Source organism: Corvus cornix, chromosome 2 (genome assembly GCF_000738735.6).
Source record: "Corvus cornix cornix isolate S_Up_H32 chromosome 2, ASM73873v5, whole genome shotgun sequence".
Taxonomy (NCBI): Eukaryota; Metazoa; Chordata; class Aves; order Passeriformes; family Corvidae; genus Corvus; species Corvus cornix.
The window spans coordinates 70,523,776-70,548,392 of record NC_046333.1 but is presented as its reverse complement, the minus strand read 5'-3'; the positions used below and the strand labels follow the sequence as shown (position 1 = coordinate 70,548,392).

The following is a 24,617-nucleotide window of genomic DNA, read 5'->3' as shown; positions in this document are numbered from 1 at the left end:
TGAAGGCTGCATGCAGGTGATGCACAGACATGTATGCGAAGGGCAGGCAGCAGGGAAAGGCTCAAAGAAATGGTAGGGCTTACAGGAGCCATTTCGCCTTCCTTTGTTTACTGGTCCCAATGTGGACTATTGTCCTGAAGTAATGGGCAGTCGCTGCTCAGAGGTAGTGGTGAGGCACATCCATCTCCAGCAGAAGGTGAGAAGACTAATCTGCCCTGGAAAAATGACCACCTGCAATGAATGGTAGCTGGGGATGACAGCCTGTTGCAGCCTTAGTCATGTCAGTCTGCTAGAAAATCTCTGCTCTTGCATTACACCTTAATGTACTTAAGGACTGCGGTAAAATTTATGCCTTCTTACCTGCAGCATTTTCTAGTCTTCTGAGTTTGTCACTTCAAGGTGCTGCTTTTTGCTGTTTGTGTAAGTAAGTTAAAAACAGCGAGAACATGTAATTAAGCCTGCATTCAAACTGTGCAAGGGGTAGAGGTAGCACAGAACAAGCGTGCAGGCAGAGATGTCTAACAAGTGGTCAGCTGCAGCTTTAGCTGCATGCCAGACATCGCTGGAAAAGACTTTCCAGCCAATTACAGCACACGAGAGAAGGTCTGAGCTTGGGCAAAGAGCTAGAAATCAAAGTCCTAATTTCCTGACTCTATGATGACTGTGAGTCATAGCAAGTTTGGAAAAACTCTATTCTTGTCTCTCCATAAGCATAATAATGCTACGGAGCTTGTTGGTGTTCAAAGTGTTAAAGAGATGTTTAAGGAATTATATAAGTGATAGTTACTGTAAAGGCTCATGTAATCACTTCTAATCAGAACCATAACGTTTTCTCATTTGGCCTCAAACACAATCCTTTGAGATCTGTGTGTGTATACATATGTGTAAGTATGCAATAAATAAACTACTATGGTTCAAAAAAGCCTCATCTGGGCAATGACTGTGAGCCAGACAAAACTGGAAAGAATGAAAATGGCCAGAATCTTCCCTCCTCTCAAGCCGACAGATCTCATGCACTTGAAGAACAGACTTTTCTTTTTCTTACACTCTCCTCTTTAAAGACCAGTGATCTATTTCATCTGCCCCAAACAAAGGACTCTTGAAAGATATTCTCTGAAATTTATTTTCTCAACCCTGGGGCAGACAATTACTGCTGTTCATTCATGCTTTGCCTGTTTAGATATTGGAAGGATGCATGTACTTTCTGTCATTGCTACAGCATTCCCAGGGCAGGCAGCATGTTCCTGATTCGAGCTCTGCCCACCACTGGCTGTGGAGTCAGCAAGCCAAACCTTGTTTAGGTGCTTACAGAAGCAAATGGTATCTTTACTACAAGCTGATACCTGACCAGTGTGATGCCTCTCAGGTTCTGATCTGCAGTCAGTGAGATGGGAAAATCTAGTAGGAAAACGGATACGGGCCTTGAATGCTGCCTTTGACATTGCAGCTAGTTCCTCCCAGCGGCATTCCTCAGGGAGCACATGATTGGCATGTGTCAGCCCCCGTGACCCAAAAGATAAAACGCTTCACTAGCCCAGGCAAAACAGGTCACAAGTGTAACTTTGGACACGATTCAGAGAAGCACTCGGGTGTTCTTTGCTTTGTAAGCACTGTAGGATAAAGGAACAGGACGCACAACAGGCACAGGATCTGTTGAAGGTTGCCTGTCCTAGCTGTGTATTCAATTCCCTGTCACGGGAGAGGAAAGGAAGTGGTTGTTAGCACAAGTTTGGCAGGAACACAGTTGTAACCTGTTAAAAGCCCACTGCTGTTTGGATTTGCTCCGTGCAGGATGAACACATTACAATCAAATGCATTTTAAATGTAGGAGTCCAGCCTGAGAGACCAGTACAAAAAACTTTGTTAATACAGTCACTCAATGTCGATTTTATTAGGTCACATTGTAGCAGCATAGTTATAACTGGTGATTCAATACACACTTCAGCACCTTGTAGGAAAACACACTGTGGGCTGGTCGCCTGTTTGCCAGTGTCCATCCTTTGCTGAAGCCTCAGTTCTCCTCTCAGTCCCAGAGCTGACCTCACACTAACGTGGCGAGAGCCTGGATGTTGTGGGAGCTTTCAGAGGTCTTGTGCACGGTGTGGTGGTTTCTGACGCCTCTGCCACTAATGCTGCCCTTGGGGCTGTGCTGAGCCTTGGCTGCATGGTACTGGAAGGCCCGGACGGTGCGGATAGCAAAGATGCAGACCACAAAGCTGGCAAAGTACAGGCAGGAAGCGACGACACCGAACAGGCCGACGGCCGCGTCGCCGCCCTGCACAGCGCAGCTCATGGAGGTGTAGCCACGGCGCGCGTAGAGCCGCTCCCGCCTCCTGCACACCTCGGTGGCGTTCACCTGCCTGACAAAGTGCAGGTAGAGCCCCACGGCTGCTAGGTAGGCCATGCCAGCCAGCAGGCTGAAGGCACATTCGCCTGCCAGCAGCCCTGTCCGGAGCTGCTGGATGGGTTTTGCCCCCATGACGAGGAAGACGAGGGTGAGCGCGGCCATTGTTAAGGTGAAGGCCACTCCACCATACACGCAAGGGGCTCTCATCTGAGTGAACTGCATGTCCAGCTCCCTCACCTCTTGCAGCTCCGTGCCCTCAAAGGGACTGTAGGCCGAATTCAGGTTAAAGGATCCAAAGCCTCCAAGGGACGTGAAGCCTGCAACGGAGGCTTGGGAAGCAGCCACACAAATCAGCACCAGGAGGTTAACCATAATTTCCACAAACTTCAAAATGCCTGGAAGAAGCAGAAACATGGGAATAGGTGTCAAAGCCACATCTTGTGCAAATTGTGGATGACAGAAGTACACCAAAACCATAGACAGTACAAATACTGAGATACTCCTCTTGGCTACAGCTACAGAAAAGCGCTTGGAAAAAAAAAAGAGAAGCCTAAACTCTCGTGAGTACATTTTGGAGGTTGGGCAAATTACTTTTTTTAATTTGTCAGTGTGCTTGATAGATGGATCTTCATGCAGTGAAAAAAAATCCATAAAAATTTTACTGTGCTTGTGTTACTGCCAAGGCAAGCGCACAGTGATTGTATTTTGGCCTGTAACTACTTGGCATAAACACACTGAGCAAGAAATATCCAGTATGAACAAAATGCTGAGGTTGAAGCTGACAAAAACCTAGAAGCTTCTAATGGCTTGAAAAATTGTGCAAGTTATTTAGCTCCTTCAAAACACGTTTACTGCTTTAACTTACACCTTTCTTTTTTTTTTTGTGGAAGTATTTGTTAATTTAAACTTACTATCTAACCAGATGCAACTTGCACTTCATCTCCTTCAGAGACAAAAATCTCTTCATAACTCTGAAGAAGCAGTTTCTGATTGCACAAAACAAACAAAAAACAAAAAAGAAGGAGTGGAAGGACGCAAAACCCACCTTATATGCAGAGATAAATTAAGTGAATTAGATACTGAATTTGGTCATATGTGCTCTTTCACACCCTGACCTTCAGAAGAAAGCCTTACAACTTCTGAGCTGACTCTCCACTTTTTCTTATGTTAGTCTACTAGTAATAGCAACCAAGTATTTTTAAGGGCAAAAATACAAACAAAACCCAGAACCAGAAAGGGGAGTAATTACTTATTTTTGTGGTAGCTGCCTCTCAGGAAAGTGCCTCATGTTTGATAAATCTGATTATTCTGTGACAGCTCACTAGGGGTCAGACTAAGATTAGTAAACATGATGGATGTTGAAGCATAGCACAGCTAGAGTTGCCTACCGGAGAAATGAAAACCCTTAGCGTGTCAGGCGTGTTGCTCCAAAGTTCTGAAGTTAATTACAGAATTGTGAATCTTATTATTCCATTGCTGTCTGACAGCCAAGAATGTAAGATGCTTGACACAGTGGTCCTATATTTGTCTTTAAAGTGGGGTGGGATCTGTGGTTTGCACAGAGACTTTCATTTCATGCTGCTAGCGCTGATCCACACGGCATTTCCCTCTTGAGCAATGGCTCAGTTGTTGTCAAGGCTGTACGGGCTTGAAAAGGAAGGGCTGAAGCAGGAACGCAAGGGAGTTAAACAAATTCCTCTCTTGTGCTGCCAGATGCTTCTAACCAAAGAAAGCCAGTGACAGCCACAATGAAGGATTATCGGATATTCCCATTCTGCCCCTTCTTACTTCCTCCACAAAGGGCTAAGGTAATGAGTCCTTTCCTGCTGCCACTTGCTCTGCACAGGAAGGTGGTGTTAGAGCAGACAAAATTGTTCCCCTTGTTCAAGAGGAACCAAGTGAGCACTTCTGTGTATGTGTTCTTCAGAGGTGATGCTGATTTCTGTATGACAGTGTACCTTTTCTTTGACCCTTCTGCACAAGCATTTCTGTTAAGTGGGGCAATAACCATGCTAGTTAGCAAATCTGCTCAGGAGGCCTCAAATATTTCAAGGGAGATATCTGTGGAGTTAACATAAAGAGAAATTTAAATTTTGGCCCCGAAGTTAGGATTTGGAACTCCTTGTACCAAATTCAAACCATGCAGCCAAAAGACTCATCATTTTTAATAGGTAAAGAGTCATCACTTCACTAGGACTGTTCATAGTATTTTGAAAGAATAGTAGCTGTGCAGAACATTAATTGGAACTCAATCAGATTTTTTTTTTTGTCTGCTCAGTTGAGTTGTACATTATACCTTCCAAATACAGGGAATCAACTTAGATCCTCAGAGCCCTTGGACTGTGTTGGATGCAGAAGGGCACTTCCCTTTTTAGAGGCTGATTATTGATTTAATAGATGCTCCACCAGGAAACAGTTCTTACAAGTCTACATGGAGGAAGGACCATTTGATTAAGGGAAACATAAATTGTAAGTATGTTTGGCAACTTAGTAGTTGGGAATTCATGATCAGTCAGCTGCTGACTTCAGAATTTCCTTTTCATCTATGTGTACTGAGGCCCTCTGACCTGCAGAGCATCAACTTTTCCTCTTCATTACCTTGCTGAGCTTTAGAAAAGGCAATTTTCTGTTGTCAAAGTAGTCACTGCCTGCTGCTAACCTCCCCACATTTATAACTAACCCCAATCCTCAATGATGCTGTTCCAAAACTTTCTGTGTGTTCACACACATTCTGTATGCCACCCCTTAACTTTGCTGAGCTGATTGACAATGGGATGACAAATGTGATCAGTGCAGGTCTACTGTATTTTTAACTGCAGCTGTAGATGCTTTAAAGGCATGCCTGAAAAATTCCCTTAGACAGGGCATTCAGGTTGGACAGGTTTTGTATGTACCTGCACAGTTGTAACACATGCCTGCTTGTAGAATTGATTAGAGTGACTAAACAATGGAGAGAGGTTCATCAGCAGCTACTCCACCAGTCACTTTTATCATTTGCATTAACGATTTTTTTTTTTTGTTAAAGTGCAATAACAAAGCCTCCTGCATTAAAGACAACTCTAAAGTGAAAAGCAGTATGTAGAATGAATTACAGGTCTATGATGACAGCCAGCTGGGTTTACGAACGTAGCAGACAATTAGTGGAAATGCCTAAGACCTTGTATAATCATCAGGGCTTTGATGGAAATATTAAGCCCTACAGTATGTTCTGATCCAGGAACCCCAAAAGCCTCGTGCAACCTTAATCTGTGATAGATAGAAGCCAATACCAAATCCTACTAGTATAAACAGGACAGAGAGATTTGAGAAGTAAGGAATAAAAGGACAGTTAAGTTTTGAATCTTAGCTCTGCCAAGGTATGCTCACACACATCCCAGCGGTGACCTGTGTCAAGCAGTGTGCTGCTGGCAGAAAAGATTGAGTTACAAGCTGCACTTCTGAATCTGCGCTGCCATTTCTGCTTTCACAGGCCAGTTAGCCATGTCATCTTGGAGTTATACCTGCAGAAACCAGACTGCCAAAAGGTCTTCCTATGGGGAAGTTTCTTATTTCTACAGTAATTCTCTAATCCCATGCAACAATGAATGCATTGCAAGATTTAAGTGTAAAATGACAGGAGGTCTGAACAGCTCAAAATTCTATTGGTTTGGTTATTTTTTTCCTTTCTCAGGTTCAACATCTTTGGATTTACCTAAAATGTTACTCGTTTGCATTAAAATCAGCACATTTGTATCTGTATTAATATCAGCACAGTGAACAGCTGGCTTTGGGAACTAACCCTCTCCTTACTGAACAAGTTACAGGACTCCTGTCAGGGATCCTGGATTGCTATTTCCTTTCCCATGCTTCTTTCCTGCACTGCTTTTCAGCACTGAAGATGAGGAGAATGGCCGCAATCTAGAAAACAGTGGGTGTTGCCAGAGCTTTCCACAGAATTGTTTCATTCATTCCATAAAAATCTAAATCTGCAGTGGACAGTAACTTCAATGTCTCATACTTGTTAATTTTGCTTGAATCCAGTTGTCTTCTGCTGTGAGTAGGCTTCCTGCTAGAACAAACAGCAGCCTTCCAATTTATACTGTTTATCTACTATTCACTTTTTCTTTCCCTTTCTTTTCCTTGCTGGGCTATTTCCATAGTATCAGCCCACTGAACAATGGTTTTATCTTCTGTCAAATGGTGGCCTTGACCATCCAGCAAAGCAGCCAGGTGGGCTGGTAAAGGGTACAGACCCACAGGCAGCTGACTTTAACAGCTCCCACCCTTGGCTGGGCAGTCACTACTTTTCTCCCCTACCTCCTCCAGCTTCACGTTAGGCCCTTCCAAGAGCTGTTTAAATAAATTAAAATAGCGGGAAACAAACTTTTTTCTTGTGTGCTGCTAGTTTATTTCTACAACTTTAGCAACTTGAGGTGATTCACAGCACATATGAGCAATCGTGTTGGCATGAGTCTTACAAGGGCAGTAACAGCCAGGACCAGAGAAAAACAAGAAACTCTGCTTCTCAGGTGAGGTGAGCTGCTAAGTCTGCGTGCTCTGCCTCATAAAAACACACTGTGGCTGAATGTGTGGTACGCAGTAACTCAGCTGAGGACTCAAGTCTCATGTGCCAGAAGCTGTAAAGAGGAATTTTCATCCAGGCACTGTGGCAGGACAGCCCCGATGTTCAGGTGTGGGGGTCGTGGTGTATGTATACATGTGTACATAAAGTAAAATGGTCAATTCTTGTTTGTTCCTTTGTTTCTGCAGCTGCCATAAATGAATTCAGAGTGTCTCCCTCCACTGTGTCTGGCACAGGAGTCACCTTCTTCCTCTGCTGAATGTACATGGATGACTCCTCCTGTCTCTTTTGGTGTCATTCCCTCCTCTTCAGTCAACATTGCTGTGTACTTCCAAGGTATTCTATGTCTACCATCCTCCATTCTGCCTTGCCTTCTCCCTCTGCTTCCTTTTTAGACCACGTACCACTGGGACCAGCAGAACCCAGGGGCAGCCGGGGGGATGCGTGGCTGCCACTCTTGGACACCTGGACCCCGGTGGCAGGGCTAGTGACACACAGGTCAGTGGCGCCCATGTGACATCCCATTAGGGGTCGCTCCAGGAGAAGGGAAGCAAGAAGTTAGAAGCATGAAAAATCATTCTCTAAGCCATTTTCACTGAAAGTTGTCATTTGGTTCTTTTTTCCCCCCAGTTTGGGTAGCTTTCTTCTTTTCAGAGGTAATATTTCTTTTTATTTAGTCTTTATCCCCCACAAAGGAGCAGGCAAGTATTTTGACCATACAGAGTGACTTACAAAAGCAGCAGTCAGTCCTGAAAAGGATCTCAGATGCAGAACATCTCTTGCCAGTGCAGGTTGGGCACTCCCCAGAGACTGAAGGCACAGCTCAGTGCAGCTTTGGTCACCTCTCTGCTAAACTGAGTTGGTGGCAGGAGGAAAAAGATAAGGAGAAGGGAGAAAATGTGAAAGTAAAGCAGGATTTGGCTCTGCTTTTAGAAAGGGACAGAATATGACAGAAGTGGGGAGGAACCAAAACAGAGGAGAACTGAACAAGGGAAAAGAAATGAAGACAACAGTTGCAAGAGATCAAGAATATAAAATCTGGATGCAAAGATACTAAAATACCTTTCTAACAGTATTATTTGCTTTATGTAGAAAGCAAGATCTTACTGAAACCAGTAACAAGAATTCAACCAGCTTCACTGATGCAGAGTAAGGGCAATACACAGCTTTGTCATAAACAAAGGAATGCCCCCAAGCCCCCACACCACTATTATTTTCACAGGTCTCTGTGTTCTTCAGCCAATGGTGGGATTTAGCTTTCACTAAGTCATGCTAAAATCAAAGGCAGAAAAAAACCCAACCCAACCCTAAAACACAAGAATTAGGCAATGTAACACCAACAAAATCTTGGCTTTTCAGAGGACCCAAGGGATGCACATACTCAGAGCCAACTGAATTTAAATTGCACGGATGTGCCCAACACACTTATGTTCATTTGAGATATCCGTCTTACTGGAAATCACTGAAAAAAATAGTTTAAAACTGGGAAAATTAAGTGATTTATGTGCTCTATAAAAAACCATTACTATTACCTTTTAATATGTTGTCTCTCTTTAGTCAAGATAATCACTCTGTTAGGAAATCTCAAAGGATGACCAGCCTTGGTTTGAATGACTCAGAGAAATCTTATGTTCACAGAGTGGTCAGATCCAAATGTATTATCCTGTTTTTCTCTGTATCCTCTTCCCTTAAAGAACAACTATCCCACCTGCTCTATTCTTTTTGCTTAATACCCTCCCATCCTCTGAACAGTGCTGTCCAATTTTCACAGGAAAGGGTGGAATTAAATTGTAGAATTACTGCATCATCCTCTATCCCCATATTTTCCCACCACTGTAAGACACAGTTTCAATACAACCCAGCCCTTGCCTGGGAACAACAGCTATGGTTTACTTGTACCCAGTAGTTCTTTAAAGCATCACTTCTAGAATGTTCTTGATTTCTCTCCTGCTAATTGAGCATGAGTCATCTTTCCTAATTTTGGAGAGGGTGGGAAGCAAAAGATCTTGCATTAAACTTTAGTATTTGACAGTACTGCTTACATATAACAACTGTAAAAGGCTGTATTCTATTTGTAGCACTGGTAGGTCTCTGTATGGCCACCTCACATTCTGCATTTCAGGAAATGGCTATTTTATTGTTTTTTTCTTAATGTACAAATAGTTCTTTCAAGTAGTAAACAAGTGTCTTGGTATTGAAACCAGTTTGCAGGAATTTTTTTAAAAAGAGTTCAGAAAACAATGAAACACTCCTGTTCCGTATGCCAACTTTCCATGGCCACTCCCTCCGTTTGAACTGAAACTAAGCCACCTTTAGAAAGTACAAAGAGTGGGGTGTTATTGCTCTTTAAGTAATCATAGTCTGGCTGAAGGTGGGTCAGGTTGGAGGCACCTGTGAAGCTTCTCATTCACTTTACCAATTGTGGTTGAGCAACATTCCTGTCTGAGCGGATTTTTCTCCTTTAAGAGAGCTAGGATCACCTGCTCAAGAAATAGAGCTACATTCAATAGTCTGTCTGCTGTATCAATTGGCTTTGAGAGCCACTTTTTAAAGAGAAGAGTTTTCCTTTGTTCCCATAATTTGGGTCAGATGTGGGGAAGACAAACCTAGTTCTCTTACAGGGAAGACAGTGTAACTCTTCTGTAATGGCAGTGAGCAAACCTAACTAAGATTAGCTGGTATGGGAAACGTGGACTGGAGTTTAACACACACCTAACAGCTACTAGCAACTTTGCCAGTATCTTCCCCTGCCAACTTTAGTGAGTCTTCTCAGTTGCAGTTCTCCCTTCTCTAAAAACAATCATGTACATGTTAGCACAATGCCAAAAGGTGGATGAAAATAATTTCATATGAAAACGGGGGCAGAGTGAAGTCCCGTGTGTTGGCAAGGCAACAGTTTGTTAAAGGTAGGATTTGGCATCTGTGAGTGGTGTAGCTCCCCTGCATGTTTTTATAGAGCCAACTACTCAAGGCTGTTTGTGTTTCACAGCAAAGGGACTGAGCTCCAAATGAAATACTTTAACATCAGAACAGGAAGGAAGGTTACCTGCAGCTCTGCCGCTGTATCTTGTTACTGTGCTACTTTAATTAAGCATTTTGAATAGCTGGGATTATTTTAATCTGCACAGCTGCATCCAATTCCCACTAATATTGTCTGTCTTTCCAATTACAAGATTAAAAAACTTGATGGCAATTTCAGTCTGTTAGTCACACTGTATTTAAAATATACTTTGTAACAGATAGAAGGGGAAGCCATCTAATTGCAATGAGACTATAAGGGACCCTAGTGCTCCCTTCTTAGGCAGAAATACATGGAAATTAACTGCCACAGGAACAGTGTATACCAGCTTTGAGCACAACTGAAAGGAGCTAAGCATGGTACACACTGTGGGGGCAAAATGTGAAGATGGTGACTACAAAATACAACAGTTTCTAATCCTGTTGGGTGCCCCCACAGAAATGTGGGTGTCCTGCATTGCCAAAAAGATGCAACGTGCTGCTGAATGTACTTGTCAAATGTTTGCTTTCACCCAGAGAGTTACCTGCACTATGCACATTTAACGATCCTTCAGTGTTTTTGAACATGCATACCTGAAGCTACAGCAGATTTTTACTTTTGTCCAATGCCTCTTGCAGACCACTATTCTCCCCCGACATCTCCGCAGCACTGAAAGGGATACAAGTGCTCTACAAAACGTTTTTCTCCTCCTGCTCCCATGTCTGACTCCAAGAGGAACAGTATCACAACGTAACACAGCAAAGAAACAACAGCAGTGTTATGGTTGAGAACAATGGCATAACTCAAAGCTAGTCTCTGTTAGTGTGAACGCTGTGTCTAGGCTGACTTTTCATCTCAGTATTTTTTTCTACTCTATGAGTATTTCCCAGCATGCATAGCTACAGGGGGAAAAACAAAAGCTTTTGTAAAAGCAAAAGCTTATAGATGTTTACATTTGAATTAATGCTGGCTTGTTAGTGCATGAATGTATCCTGGAGAAAGTCATTGTTACTCCCTAATTCTATTTCCTCCTCCAAATAAATTCAGTTTGATATTTCCTCCTGGCTATGCTTGAAATTGGAGACTTTTCATGTTGCTACAAACCATAATGCTGTCTTTTTCTGAGAGGAAATTGGTCTGAAGGTTTTAACAATTGTGGATGTTAGAATGTAGGTTAAAGGCATGATTGTTTGGAAGTGCCTACAATATGCTTAAGAAATCTGACACTACTCAAGGCGCAAAGCTGTATTCATAGCAGCAAAGAACAGGGATTCAATTATACTTGCTCCCCCACAAACTGTTTTGTAATCTTTTTAGTGTTGTCTCCCTTAAAGACCAAATGGGTTGAGAAGTTAGGAAAAAAAAAAAAAAGTTATTTGCTCAGGAATCATGACCAGCACAGTATGATCCTATAGAAGGCAAAAGCACAGGCAATTTTCTGAGTCATGTACTGACCACAGATGGGAGAAACTTCGTCTACCATTGCTGTTTAAGCCAAACTACAGGAGGCATCATCCTAGAATTGCATTGCTCCACCTCTTTCACACCAACACACACAATGAAAAGAAAACTGAAAGTTTTTAAGGTCAAGTGACCAAGTATCTGTGACCAATCACAATCAGCAATTCACTCTTGGGTTCAACTCAGATTTTCCTCTCACTGAGGTGAAGGATGGCAGCCAGCCTTGAACACTTTTCTCATTCCATCTGCCAAACAAAAGCACTGAATCCAGTTATATTTTCAAATATATCTAGGGGGGTTCTTTGAAAGGCAAAATGATTACTAATTTAGGTTTTCTACACAGAAGAGAGAACTACAGAAATTTTACCTGCACTGTGAAAAGCAAATTGAATGCTTCCTTCTGACAGAATTTCAGCTCTAAGAATCCCCACGTCAAAAAATTCTTGTTGTTTTCAACATGTGCTGCTTTAAATGGCATGTGTAAGATATTGGGTGTAAGTTGTAAGAAATGGCTATTGCAAGCAGCAGCTCTTTAGTTAATGAAAGGTTTGTCTTTATCACAAACAGTTTTTTTCAAATTCCCATAAATTATATAGTGCATCTAGGCAGTTTGACACCAGTCTATAAGCTGTTCCCTAAATCTCCTTCACTACTGTAGACTTCTGTGTTTCTACTGCCTTTTGATCTGTAATCTGCAGGCCCACAAGTGTAGCTTTTCTATGGAAAATAACCCAATATATAGAAACTAGACATAAAGACAGCATAGCAGGGAATACTCAGAAGTTTGTTATAGGGAAGTCACTTGAAAGAACCAGCAGATACCTGAAGAAAGGTAGTGCCTTTAAATGACACAAGATCCTGTGAGATAAACAATCCTCTCACAGGTTAGCAGTGGTTAAAGGATAATAAAAAGGGAACAGCCAGTTTTCAGGCAACTAGAGTTAAGGGAGTAATCTCTGGTTTGTGCTGCCTGTCACCAGCATGCCCATGTTGGCAGTGCAGTGGGAGGGGATCTGCAGAGTCAAACAGGTGGAGCTGAAGACACAGGGGCTACAGGATAGACATTTTCTGGGGAGAGGGAAGTTCATTTTGGCTCTAGTTTGGTCCAAAGGGCAGAGTGTCTGCTAGTAGTTACAGCTCACCCTCTCCTTTGGTTTTATCCAAAGAAAATACAGTTTGTGCACCCTGGGTCTGCTCTGCAATATGGCCCAAAGAGCTGTAAGTGGAGGTTCCAAACAGGTTCAGCTCAGAAATACATACCAAAATACTATGTTAGATGCACAGACTAATGAATTGAAAAGATTGAAAAATGAGATGGTGAAGTCTGCTTTAACAATAATAATCATAAAAATTTCTTCATGCTTGCCAACAGTAAAATTGGTAGGCTGCTGAGAGCTCAAGCTCTTGAATGTGAAATTATTGAAATCAGTGTTTAATAAGCAACCTCCATGGTTGTACAGAGACACCCACAAACACCCATCCCCCTATCGACAGAGCACACAGATGGGGTCTAACAAAGCATTTCCATTTCACGTAGCTTTCTCTGAAGACATCAGGTCAGTGTTCACTGATAGTCAAACACTACACAAAAAGCTAGGAAGCATTAGAATAGGATTACAGAACCAGAGCCTTTATGCAGATGTCTGATTCTTTTGGGAATTTATTTGGAATTTTTACTGCATTTCTGGTCGGCCCATCTCAAAAAGGTGTGGTGGATCTGGAAAAGGTATAAGACTGGAAAACTGACCAGAACTGGCTATTGTTCAATCTGTGAAGAAGCAATAGGGGCACAGGGGAAAAGGGAAGACTTCACTCTAAAACCATAAATCTCATGGAGAAGGTGGATATATGAGATTATCACTAGATATTTAGAATACCATCAGAATCAGAAACACCTTCTTTAAAACGTTTTAAGGAACAAAACAGTAGTTCTTCAAGTGGCACAAAGGAACTCTGGAACTCCTTATCCTTATGTAATGTGAAAGTCAACTATTCAAAAAAGGGATTCAGCAGAGAATTAAACAAATTTGATAGGTCTGTAAAGAGGTATTAAACACAACAGATGTGAGTGCACTCTTCCAATTCAGGAAATTCCACCAATCCAAAGTCTGGAGTGTATTCCAGAAGACAGCTCACTCTCTACTGGTCCAAACTTTGATGGTCCTCCTAAGTTTGTACTTTAGTCCATTGTTTGGGAGGAAGAGTGATGAGGTGCCTTGTATGATCCAGCACTGCTATCCATGTGATCCCACCTGAATGGCTTTGAATAGGTATATTCATATAATGTTTTAAGAGACTTTTTTCCCCCTTCTGTTTTCAAAATGAAAGGATTAAAGAAGAGCAGAATGTTTTGAAGTTTCTTAGATGGTATCAAATGTTCCTACCAGCAAAAGGGGTCAGTATCAGTTGTTTCTTCCATTATATTTGGGCTGGGTTTATTGTCCTAATGTGGTTGTAGGGGGGAAAAAAGGGGGCAGGGATTAGGGAAGGAAGTGGGGAATAACGAAGAATGAGGTTTTAAAGTGTCCTAAGGTCCTCAGCTGTTTAAAGGATCCCTAAAAAACCAGCTACTTATTTCTGAAATTTAGCTTTAGTTTTTTGGGATACAGCTGGTAAAAAACATGGATGAAGGGGGCACTACCTGCATGAAGCAAATACTTTTCAGAACTCTGGTTGTACAGAATTCCTCTGTAGTTTGCTATACTGCTCAAAATGCATAAAGAACATAACCTAGGTATGCTAGGCAAAAGAAAAAAAAAACCAAAGCTCAACTACTTAGTGGACCAAGGTTCACATTTCCTTTGTTGCTTTGGAAAAGATGGCGTTTCATCACTTGATTTCCCAGCCCTGTTTAAGTCTAGTTTATTTTAAAACTATGGTGATTGGGAAGGGGGAATTTCACCAGAGTGCTGATAAATCATTGGCAAAAGAAAGAGATGGTTAAGAAGTATTTACAGGAACTTTTCATGCTCTAAAGTGTTGCAGCTCCCATGTACTGACTTCTTAGTAAACAATTCATGTAGCTCATTTACAACATCTACCATGACTGCAGGGAATACAGAATTCTGCAAAACAATTCTAGTAAAGTCTGCTAAATCTTGGTACTTCCAAAAATTAAACAGGGGAGTAACATTCTCATAATCTTATCAACCTTCAATATATTTTCATTTTTTGAAATAAAGTTGCTAATAAAAGGGTTTCTTTTCTGCATGATCTCTTTTCCCTCCTCCCCTGCAAGATCAGACATTAAATTTTTGGAAAACGCTGAGCAATACCTGGAGGAGGGGTGGGAATAAAATCATCATCGTCAACTGATGCATCCAAAACTAGGACATTTAAAAAATCTTAATGATGTTTAATGCACTGAAATAATGAAAAGCTAATGCAGGCAAAGAAAACCCCAGAAATTCACATCAAGCTATCCACAAGTCTAAACACCAGTGAAATGGAAAACTAAAACTAACTTGCCACTTCATTTTTCTAAAGCTCTGATAAAATAGGGCATTGAGTTTTCTGCAGCTTTTCAGACAAGTTAAAATAATTCAGTATGGTTGAAGAAGAAACTGATGATACAATTTTATCTGGATAAAATATCAGTATGGCTCCATGTCATTAAACTTTTACTAATGGTTGCAGTTACAGCTGAAGATGAAAAACAAACTGCATACTAATACACAGAACACATTTGTAAGACAAAATAGTTCATCTCACTCTTAAAATTGTTCACATATTCACATACAGAGAAATATTAAGAGCAAACTGAGTGTGTTACTTAACGTTCCTACATGGAGTGAGAAATATCTAACATTATGTGTGTTAATTTACTTCCAACAGCTAATCTCTTCATTTGTTTCCCTACTGGAGGGCAGAAAGAAGAAATAGACTGGAAGTCTATTTATAGAAATCAGCCAAAGACTGCACCTAGCTGCAAATTCAACTCAGACTGCAGTGGGGCTTTCCTTCATGAAAACAAGATGAGAATGATCGTTGACCTGGAAGAGGGAAAACTTTCAAGGGGTAATGAATATTTTAACTACTTCTTTTTTTCAGTTTATAGGAATGAATTTACTAAGGCTGATTTCCTCCCACAATAAGGCTCCTTTCTGTCCTTGTTGCAGTTGCTTTCTACCTATGAAAAATCAAAGTTATTTCTCCAAAACTGTTTTATTGAATTCATGTCCAGAAAACAGTTTTGTCTCCCACAATCATGCTTTATAAAGATGTATGAGCAATAACTGGAGTAAATCCAGAATTGATAAAAAGTCTCAAGAATGTGTTGGAAATAAACTAGCATCAAACCTTCAACAGCCATCTTTAAATTGCTCACAGATGCAAATGTCTATTTTATTTCTAAATCCCAAAGGTTAACTCTTGTTGCACAGACTGGCTGATTAGACACATGACCCACTCTGGTGCTCTGGATGCATATCCAGAGATGTATTTTCAAGTATCTAAATATCTGTATAAATATTGCCTTTAGATGTCTAAAATGGCATAATTCTCTCAGTTCTTGGCAGCTTGTTTTGTTTTGTTTGTTTGTTTTAATTTGTTTTCTTTTGTTTTAATAGTCCTCTAGCTTAACTTTGTTGTGCTCCTAAACACAGAAACCAAATCCAAGGGAAGTCCTCAGAAGAAGAGGGGTGGATGGCAGGCAGTAAGAGTCTCACATACCTCTTGTTGTGCATACCTTTGAACACTTCATTGAGAAGCTTTCCTTGGGAGGATAAAACTCTGGTGGTGGGCCAAAATACTGCTGTGCTGCTCCCGAGGTTTTAGAGTAAGGATCTGAGCAAACAGTAGAAGTCCTTGCGTGCTGGCCACCTCGGATGTCTCCTGTTGCTCTACAATGGAGTAAATGACTGATGGTTATTAATTAGGTCATAGTCTCTCCTGAACATTAGAACATGAGAAATTGTCAGATGCTCCTCTTAGTGGAAGCAACTAGCTTGCTTCCCAGGCATCTGACCTTTTTTGCTTGCCTGTTTTGAAAGAAAATATCCCAAAAACTTGCATAAATCCATGTTCACAAGGATATTTGCACTCAATGGGCCTTGTTTTGGAAAATAGTGTACTCACTGGGTAGGCTGGCTGAACTGTTTAGCTTATTGGCAAGAGGTAGAAACAACAGCTTTTTCATGAAAACCAAACAATTTTAGCTAGTCCATAGCAGGCCAGATAATAAAAATGAGAAAGATTTTGGCATAATAAATGTGCGAAGTAGCACATCCATTTCATGGGTGTTTTGTCAAGTCTGTACTTCCAACTAGTGTCTCCCACAAAGATGCCTTTTAAAAGCATAAAAGCTAGTAAAATAAACAGATAAAGATTATAAACTAGGAAAAAATAGCCTATTAAAATATTTTGAGGTCCTTAAAGATATTTGAAGAAGACTCTAAAATCAACCCTCCCCCCCACAAAAATCCATCTCTCCTGTCTTCAATTAGTCTCTTCACTGATACACTTCAAAACGGTCCAGTTTGCTGCAATGACATACAGTTCCCTATCTGAAACCTAATGATTTTAAAAGTTGGTGAAATTTATATTATTTTATAGGAAAAGTGCAACTTTCCCTATTTAAACTGAGCTAACACTCAAGTTATAAGAAACATTGGCTGCAAATTTTTTTGTGTTTGGTCTAATCGAAATTTTCTCCCTCATTTGAAGGAGAATTGGAGCTTGCCTTTTTCAAGGTACAGCTGGATGAGTTTGTTGTTACAGGGTATTTTAAGTCTCATTCAGCATTATTATTTTTAAAAGTCTTCTTTGTATTCAGTTTTTATCTTGAATTTCTTATCCACAGATCAGCATTTTCAACTGTAGTTTTGTTTCCTAGTATCACTGCACTTCACTAAGGTTTATCTTCATCCAATTCCAGGGTCAATATTATCTCGTTCATCCACATTAAATCATGTTCTTTGTAGTTTTTACATTTTAATTAAGACATTCAATAACAAGACCAATGCTAACATCTCCGAGTTTAGTTGCCAACAGCTCTATTTGGCTGAAACATTTCTGATTTTTCTGACCTCTGTCCTGTGTCTTGTGCAACTACCAAAGCATCCTGTGCAGCTGTGTCACATAAATTAAATAAGCTGTGTGATTTATAAGACTTCCAGTAACTTGAAAGCAATCCCTTTGGTACTTCTGATGCAGCTGCTTCTCTCTATTGTTTCCTGCTACTTGCCAGAAAACAAAACAAAACAAAAAATCAAACAAAAAAACCCCTAATGTTCAGCAACAGAGTACAATTAGGAAAAAAAGATCCTTTTTTCAGATGCTTTTTTTTCTCACTATGGCCTATTCTGGCCACCTTTGCTGCTGTTTTCCTTGAGGACTTTACCATTCTAGGTAATTCTCCTTAGCAGTGGGAGGAAGGTTGTTGTAGGAGTTTCAGACAGAAATGCATTTGGAAAGAGAAATACTCTGGGCTAGAAAGTCTAGTTTATCGGGGATGAAAGTATTAGGCATCCAAACTGCAGCTTCCACAAAACTCTTCCCATGCATTTCATTACAGGACCTGGTGGTCTTCTGATCAATCAGCCAAAGTTCTCACCAAAACCCAGGAGAACTCCATGTGAACCAAGCAGACGAAATGTTGTTAGGTTAAGCCAAAGTCCTTCAAAACAACTGACAGAAAAGATTTTCAATTCGTTTTAGTGGGGTCTGATGGCCCCCAGATGCTTGACTTGACTCTAAGAATTATCTTTATGGCTGTTACAGATTTGTAACTGCAGCTTCCCTTCCTCTAATCCCCGGTGGATACAGGGATGTCTGTGAACCTTTACGGTCTGTCCATCAATTTTCAATGTACGTGTCCAAACATATAAAACTAACAGCAAAACCAAGAAATCCAGAGTAGTGCTTTATTAAAAAGTGGTGGTTTAATTTATAGCTAGCCTTTCACACATTGCTTATATTATGCTATACATGAAAGAAAAAAACAGCCCACATCAAACCCCCAACCTTTTTGGTTTTTATTTTTCTCTCCACTGTGCTATTAATGTGTTACGGGCATTAGCTGCTCTCACTTCTAATATGTTCAAGATAATTTAACTATACTGCCTGCCAATCTCTGCTTTTGCTAAGGACAGGCATCCAGCCTCCAGGGATGATTCTAAGGCTGGTCTTTGTTCCCATTTCTCTTCAATTTTTCATAATTTAAGAGAGACAGAAGAAAAATTCATTAGCTATTTTCACAATACAATAGTTTTACCGCTATCCAAGTGTTTTATACTTAGCCATAAGTACTCCTTGTAGTCCACACAGTGCTCTTCTCTGCTCCTTTTATTCTCATCCTGTTTTCCTTGCTAAAAGGCAAATTATCAGGGCGTACTTCAATATTTCAGCTTTTCAATAATCTTCATTATTATTTATCTCCTCCTTGCCTTTATTCTTAAATTCCCCTACAATCATGTCCCCAGAGACAAAATGGGAGAGATGAACACTCCACTGCCATGGCAAATTTGCCAGTGGTGTTTAGATCTACAGACCCCTCTCCTATAGTGCAGCCATGCACTGGCACGACCTAAAAGGAGAAGAGCCTAACCTCACATCTAGCGTGCTGCAGCCTGGCCAGGCTGGAAGGAGAAGTGTAATATCCTAAGAGTTTATTTGGCACTGGAAACCCATTAGTTGATCTGCTCATTGTGGTGATAGGGGATGACCCACTGTCAAGTGCTGCCAACAGACACCAACAAGCACTCATCTATTGACAGCGACTTCTGAAAGTAATTCTATGTCACATCAATAGGAACATGTTCACAGCTGAACTAGAGCATCCTGAGAGCTCATTAAGTCCCTGTGCTAGTCTCAGTTATGCAACATTCTCATTTAAGCAATGCATATTTGGCAAGCCACGGCTTGCTGTCACCTGCTGACGAGTGTCTTCAGAAACTGTAGTAAGACTCATGGCCACACTTCACCGACTCATGACCCAACTTGATTCAGATAATCCCAGGAAATACACATCTCTGCCTATGTTACACAGCCTATCCTTCTGCCCTGTCTCAAGCTCAAAACAAAGAAAAAAGGTTAAATTTCTGAGTATAAAATAGCTCCCTGTTCCAAATGCAGTAGGCTCATGCTTTCAAGGCTGAGTAAAAGCATTCTTTACTACTGTAAAATAAGCCTAGTTAAAAGCAGAGAGAAGGCAGACATTGTAGACTTTCTGTGATGTATTTCTCTTAGGAGATAAAGACATACCTTGCATTGTATGGGTATGGTTTTCTTGCTCTTCTGTCTTCCTTGTATCTATCAGATCTATGGTTCTCATGGTGCCTGTATTGCTGATCTTGGTACCGACTCCCAGCATGAGACATCTTGTTTCTTAGATGTATTCTCTCCTTCTAAAGGAACTTCCGGAGCCAGAGAAATAAAACCAGTTCATTTTATTGCTCCACTTAAAAGTTATTCATTGACCACCACTCACTTCCATTTCATGCTGATTCAAAATTAGTACAGACTTCTTTAAGAAGTGAAGGAAGTAAAACCCTTTAAACTACAAGGTAACTTCATTAAAGCAGGAAGTTTTTCTTTACCTTTTCCTTTCCATCGAGTAAATGCAACGTTTCTATACTCGGTATTTATTGCACTTAGCTTATTTACTAGGTCTGCTCTGACTCTCCTGCCTTTGCTGCCAGGGCAAGGCATGGTGTCCACCAAGAACTGAATCTTTGCTTCTGTAATCTTGTGTCTCAGGTAAAGTATTAAGCCCAGCAAGTGCCAGTGCACTGCGTGAGTGTGCACACAGCTGCCACTGGCACAGGGAAGTCTGGCAGAGCAGGCTGTGACCTTTGTCCTGGGAGTTTTAAAAGGAGGGCGCCCGTGGGTGTAAAGAGAGCCAATACCAAACGTCGCCTGTGATTTGCATAAACATCAGGTACGGGCAAAGCTGTCCTGGGCTGAAAATAAGTTGGCGTGAAGCTATACCCTGGTAAGTCTGTATTAAGTATTACCAGGTTGTTATTTGCTGAAAGTATTTTATCTTTTCAAGCCCAAACCTGTAAAATAGGGAAACACAGACTTCAAACACCTGAGCAATCTTTAGATTCATTTGCCTTCACCACAGCCCTTCAACATCCTCGCAGAAGTGCCTGCAGTCGGTTCAATTCGGACTGATCAAGGCCTGATAACCTTCCTCCATCTCCTTTACGTGTTATAAAGTAAATAAACATATAAAAATATAATACAAAGGAATAAATTAATTTTTATTTGTTTACATCTAAGAGGGAAAGAGACAGCGCCTTCCCCCCCAAAGCAGCTCAGGGCAGGAGCCATTCCGCAGGGAAAGCTTCCTGGTGCCGGTGCCGCCGCCGCCGCAGCGCCACCACAGCCAACCGAGACCCCCTCGGCGTCCCGGGGGAGGCCCTGGGGTGGGCGCTGCCCCGCGACAGCCGGCGCACACCGGGCACCTCCCGCCGGGCACCTTCGCTTCCCCCCGCCGCCAGCTCCCCTGCGCCCCGGGGCCCAAGGCCCGCGGCCCCCCGCCCCTCACCTGAGGGAGCGCCGAGCTCCGTCCCGCCCCGCAGCAGCTCCCGGAGCCGCCGGCACCGCCCTCCTGTGCCCGCCGCCCTCCCTCCCGCCTGCCGGGGCGGGCCCTGCCCTCTCCCTGCCTGGGCACGGCGGCCGCGGGGGAAGGTGAGCACAGAGGCACAAAATCAGAGAGTCATCAAATCGCAGAGTCAGTTTGGTTGGAAATGACCTAAGGATCTCTGAGATCATCAAGTCCAGTCTATGATCCAAAGCCGCCGGGTCAGCTAGACCATGGCACTGAGTGCCGCGTCCAGGCTTTCCGTAAGTACCGCCAGGGATGGTGAGTCCACCACCTCTCTGGGTAGCCCACTCCGATGCCCAATCACTCTTTCAGTGAAGAAATTCTTCCTGATGTCCAACCTGAACCTCACCTGGCGCAGCCTGAGGCTGTGTCCTCTTGTCCTGTCACTGGTTACCTGGGAGAAGACGCTGACCCCCACCTGGCTACACCCTCCTTTCAGGCAGCTGTAGATAAGGTCACTCCTGTGCCTCCTTTTCTCCAGGTAAACGTGCCCAGCTCCCTCAGCCACTGCTCATGGGATATGCACTCCAGACCCTTCACCAGTCCTTGGATGGGCAACGAGGAGGAACAAAGGGCTGTGGGAACAGGCTGGTGTCTGGGAGCGTAGGACAGCCCGGGCTTTGTTTAATTTCATACAGTGAGGTCCCCATGCCCTACAGTGCTGAGGAAGAATCTGGTAACCGCAAGAGGATATAAAACCTGAGGGTTAATAAAGTTGGAAATTCAAGGTCCCCACACGTTGCCTTATTGTTTTTCTAAAGCCACCTCCATTGACTGGCAGCATTCAGAGCAGAAAGCCCTGCAGAACAGTGTGGGTGAAGGAGAGGAGGTAAAAGAAAATGGGTGAAACTTGTCCCCAGGAGCAAGTCTGTGGGAATGGCCTGTGTTACACTAGACAGGCTGAACAGGGAGGTAAGCAGATAAACTCTCCTCTGGTGCAGAACCATGTTTTGGATAAACAACCATTTGAATGCATGCAGTCTCCTTTCTTGGTGCTCTGCTGAAAGCCCTCCCTGTGGTGTATCTGCAGGGGCTTTGTCACCTCACTGCCAGCCTGTGATGTTTCTTTTACAGAGGAACAATGTGCTGGTCTCCTCAGGATGCTTTCTGTTGGTGTTTATAATCTCTTTTTGGAAAGAGTTTGGACTGGCTCTTGAACCAGCATTGCAACAAATGGCTTGTTGGTTGTGCGGTCCTGTACACAAAAGCAGTCTGTGCCTGGGAAACAGGACGGTGGTGTTAACATGACACTGTGCCCGGCTAATCTTGAGCTTTGGAAAGCTTCCCTAGGCTGTGGTGCTGTCCTGCACAAGAGCTGGGAGCAGAAAATCCCTTTCCTTCCTACGGCTTTCACAGCAGCATGTTTGGAGTACCAGTGCTTCGTGAGTTTGGGCTTAAGTTAGTGCAGTCCCATGGCAGAGCTAAATCCCAAATCCCCTGTAAGTAACATGCAGGTATCAGAGGGGCTGCTGCACCTGAAATGAGGAGACAGCTACAGGAACTGAATGCTCAAAGCACGTGTTTTGAACTGTGGTAAGAGTGTGATTCCCTGCTCTGGCTGAGCTCTGTCAACAGCTTCTTTTGCTGTTTACCATTCTCACCTTGCCTAGACCTCTTCTGCTGTTCCTGCCTTCAGCTGTACACTTCAGTTCATCTTCTTCTCTGTCTTGCACCAACCCTAGTGTTTGCTTGATCACATAATAATCCAATTCTGCTTGCTTTCTAGCCAAAACCAATTTACTTTCTGCTGTTTTAGTGAGTTGAATTGGCTTTGTGCTGCAATCAAATGTGCACTGGAGCAAGGACTTGGCAGAAGCACATGTCCCACAGGGAAGAAACTAGGGGAGGGATGGGGGAAGAGGGCTACCTCTCTTGGCAGCAGTGAGTGGTGACTGTAACTGAAGCCCTGATGTGAAGTTGCAGTTTGAGACACCACTACCCATCAGCCTTCTCAGTCTGGGGCTGTCATCTGGCTAGCAAAGGCAGCCTAACAGCAGGAGTGTTTTACTGTTTTGTAGCTTTGTTTGTTTCTAATTCCTACTGTTTCTATTTAAAGGCTCTTTAAGCTAGTTTGGCAGATTTTACCCTAAAGATTAGGGTGCCTGCATGAACTCTGTTCTCCTCTCTAGATGACAAATATTTGGGAAATAGATTTATCATTTGCATCCAGCAGAGGATATCTGCTCTTGATGGGGGGGCATGAGGAATTATGTCTCCCTTCTGGTGGGCAGGTTTCATACAAACAGTCAAAAAATCGCAAGGAGACATGACAGGAAACAGACGTTTTGGAGGGGCTGAAATATAAGGGTATCCTTGACAGCCACTGTTTGCAGTATAACTAGTAGTTTTGTTAAAGTATTTCTCTTTCTGGGCTGAAAGGGTTCGAGTTAAGGCCATTTTGGTTTGATGGAAGACTGGGTGGAACTGAAGGGATGCCATTATGGACTGGGTAAAATTCAGTGCAGCTGGTGGGCAAAGTGTTTAGAAGTGGTTAAAGTCATTATGGAACCAGGTAGCTGAAATAAGAGGGTCACAACCAATGCAGAATTACAAGGTGAGATCTACATAAAAAACCTTAACTTTATGACATAAGGGTTATTCCCTGGAAACTCATAAAGAAAATGCAAGATAGGTATTGACTGCTGGAGTTGCCTATATATGACATAAGAACCAGTGAAACAAGCAACAGAAGATGATGCTGACTAGGGAGAAACATCCAAATGTAGGAGTAGGAATGTGTTTCTAAGGAGAAAATCATGAAGAGATTAGATATGGTACTGGCTAAATTTAAATTACAACCACCAAGGAAAAAGATCAGATCATTTGTTCTTTATTGCAGGTGAAAGGATGCTGTGTTGTATGTAAGCAGATAGGTTTGTATCAAACATACACTTAATTCTGTCATCAGTTTCTCTTTGTAATAGAAAAAACTTTTGGGACTGAATTTTGGCTAGCTGATGAACTCCAGAGGGACTGATGTACAGAAAATGAAGTGTGAACTGTTTTTTTTTTCTTGGTAATTTACTCAAGTAGGTCACATCTATGTCTTGGATCAATGTAGTCCTGGATACATGCTCCAGTCTAACAAAACAAAATACAACAAAACAAAACAAGAAACCTAAAACCTAATCTAGGTACAGGGTACAAGGTGCTATAAATAGATCTCCAGGGACAGATTTCTCCAACCAGGCAGGCAGGCAGGCAGGCAGGGCACCACTGGAGTCTGTTCAGTCTGACAGGAACACTAAGCTCCTGAGATCAGCAGGACTAAAATTAGCTCTGGAACACTATTTTCTACCCTTGTGCTGTTGCTTTTATAGGAAATCTGTTGTTTATTGTTATAAACAACAAGAAAAGAATTTGGATTGAAGGCTTTTTTTTTTTTTTTTTTCCCTTTCTTAAGGAGATTTTGAAATCCCTGGTCTTTGGAATGGGAGGTAAATTCAGTTTGGGAACTAAGTAATTGGTTATGTGTGGTCAATTTTTTCTCTGCTAATGACAAAAAAATATCCCAACACTAAAAATTTTTTCAGCAAAAGAAATGTAAACAGTCATGACTGTTTTAATATTAATGTTGTATCCTTGGTGTGTGATACTACAAATACTAATTTTTAAAAGCAATGGAACCAGTCCTTGAGCTTCTTTTATTGTTGTCTTCGGAAATGTGTGAATTGCTTGGTTGGTAGTTGTTTCTCTG

The 24,617-nt window shown here is 42.1% G+C and overlaps 1 protein-coding gene and 1 long non-coding RNA gene across 5 annotated transcripts in view; one reads left to right on the top strand and one right to left on the bottom strand.

Moving 5' to 3' along the window:
- Positions 1-1,867: 1,867 nt before the first annotated feature.
- On the bottom strand, positions 1,868-20,938 carry LOC104698162 (MARVEL domain-containing protein 3-like). Its single transcript, XM_010413344.4, has 4 exons — positions 20,861-20,938; positions 19,570-19,721; positions 16,039-16,208; positions 1,868-2,742 (listed from the first exon to the last, which is right to left on the bottom strand). The coding sequence occupies exons 2-4, from the start codon at positions 19,683-19,685 to the stop codon at positions 2,042-2,044; spliced, it is 987 nt and encodes a 328-aa protein (XP_010411646.2). The 5' UTR covers positions 19,686-19,721; positions 20,861-20,938; the 3' UTR covers positions 1,868-2,041.
- A 31-nt stretch (positions 20,939-20,969) lies between these two features.
- LOC109143207 overlaps positions 20,970-24,617 on the top strand; it is a 48,963-nt gene continuing 45,315 nt past the window's right edge. For 2 of the 4 annotated variants that reach the window (XR_002043208.3, XR_002043203.3), the window contains exon 1: positions 20,970-21,159. This is a non-coding gene — a long non-coding RNA (uncharacterized LOC109143207). Of the gene's footprint in view, positions 21,160-22,175; positions 22,454-24,617 lie in introns of those variants that run through there. The other 2 variants (XR_002043204.3, XR_002043209.3) reach the window with 2 other exon arrangements.

Bases quoted from the DNA above. Each gene is read 5' to 3' on its own strand.
- LOC104698162 (XM_010413344.4), bottom strand. From the start codon at position 19,685: ATGTCTCATGCTGGGAGTCGGTACCAAGATCAGCAATACAGGCACCAT. The intron at 16,209-19,569 runs GTATGTCTTTAT...ACTCCATTGTAG, and splicing joins CCATACCCATACAATGCAAG to AGCAACAGGAGACATCCGAG. The intron at 2,743-16,038 runs GTATGTGAGACT...TGCTTCTTCCAG, and splicing joins AAAGGTATGCACAACAAGAG to GCATTTTGAAGTTTGTGGAA.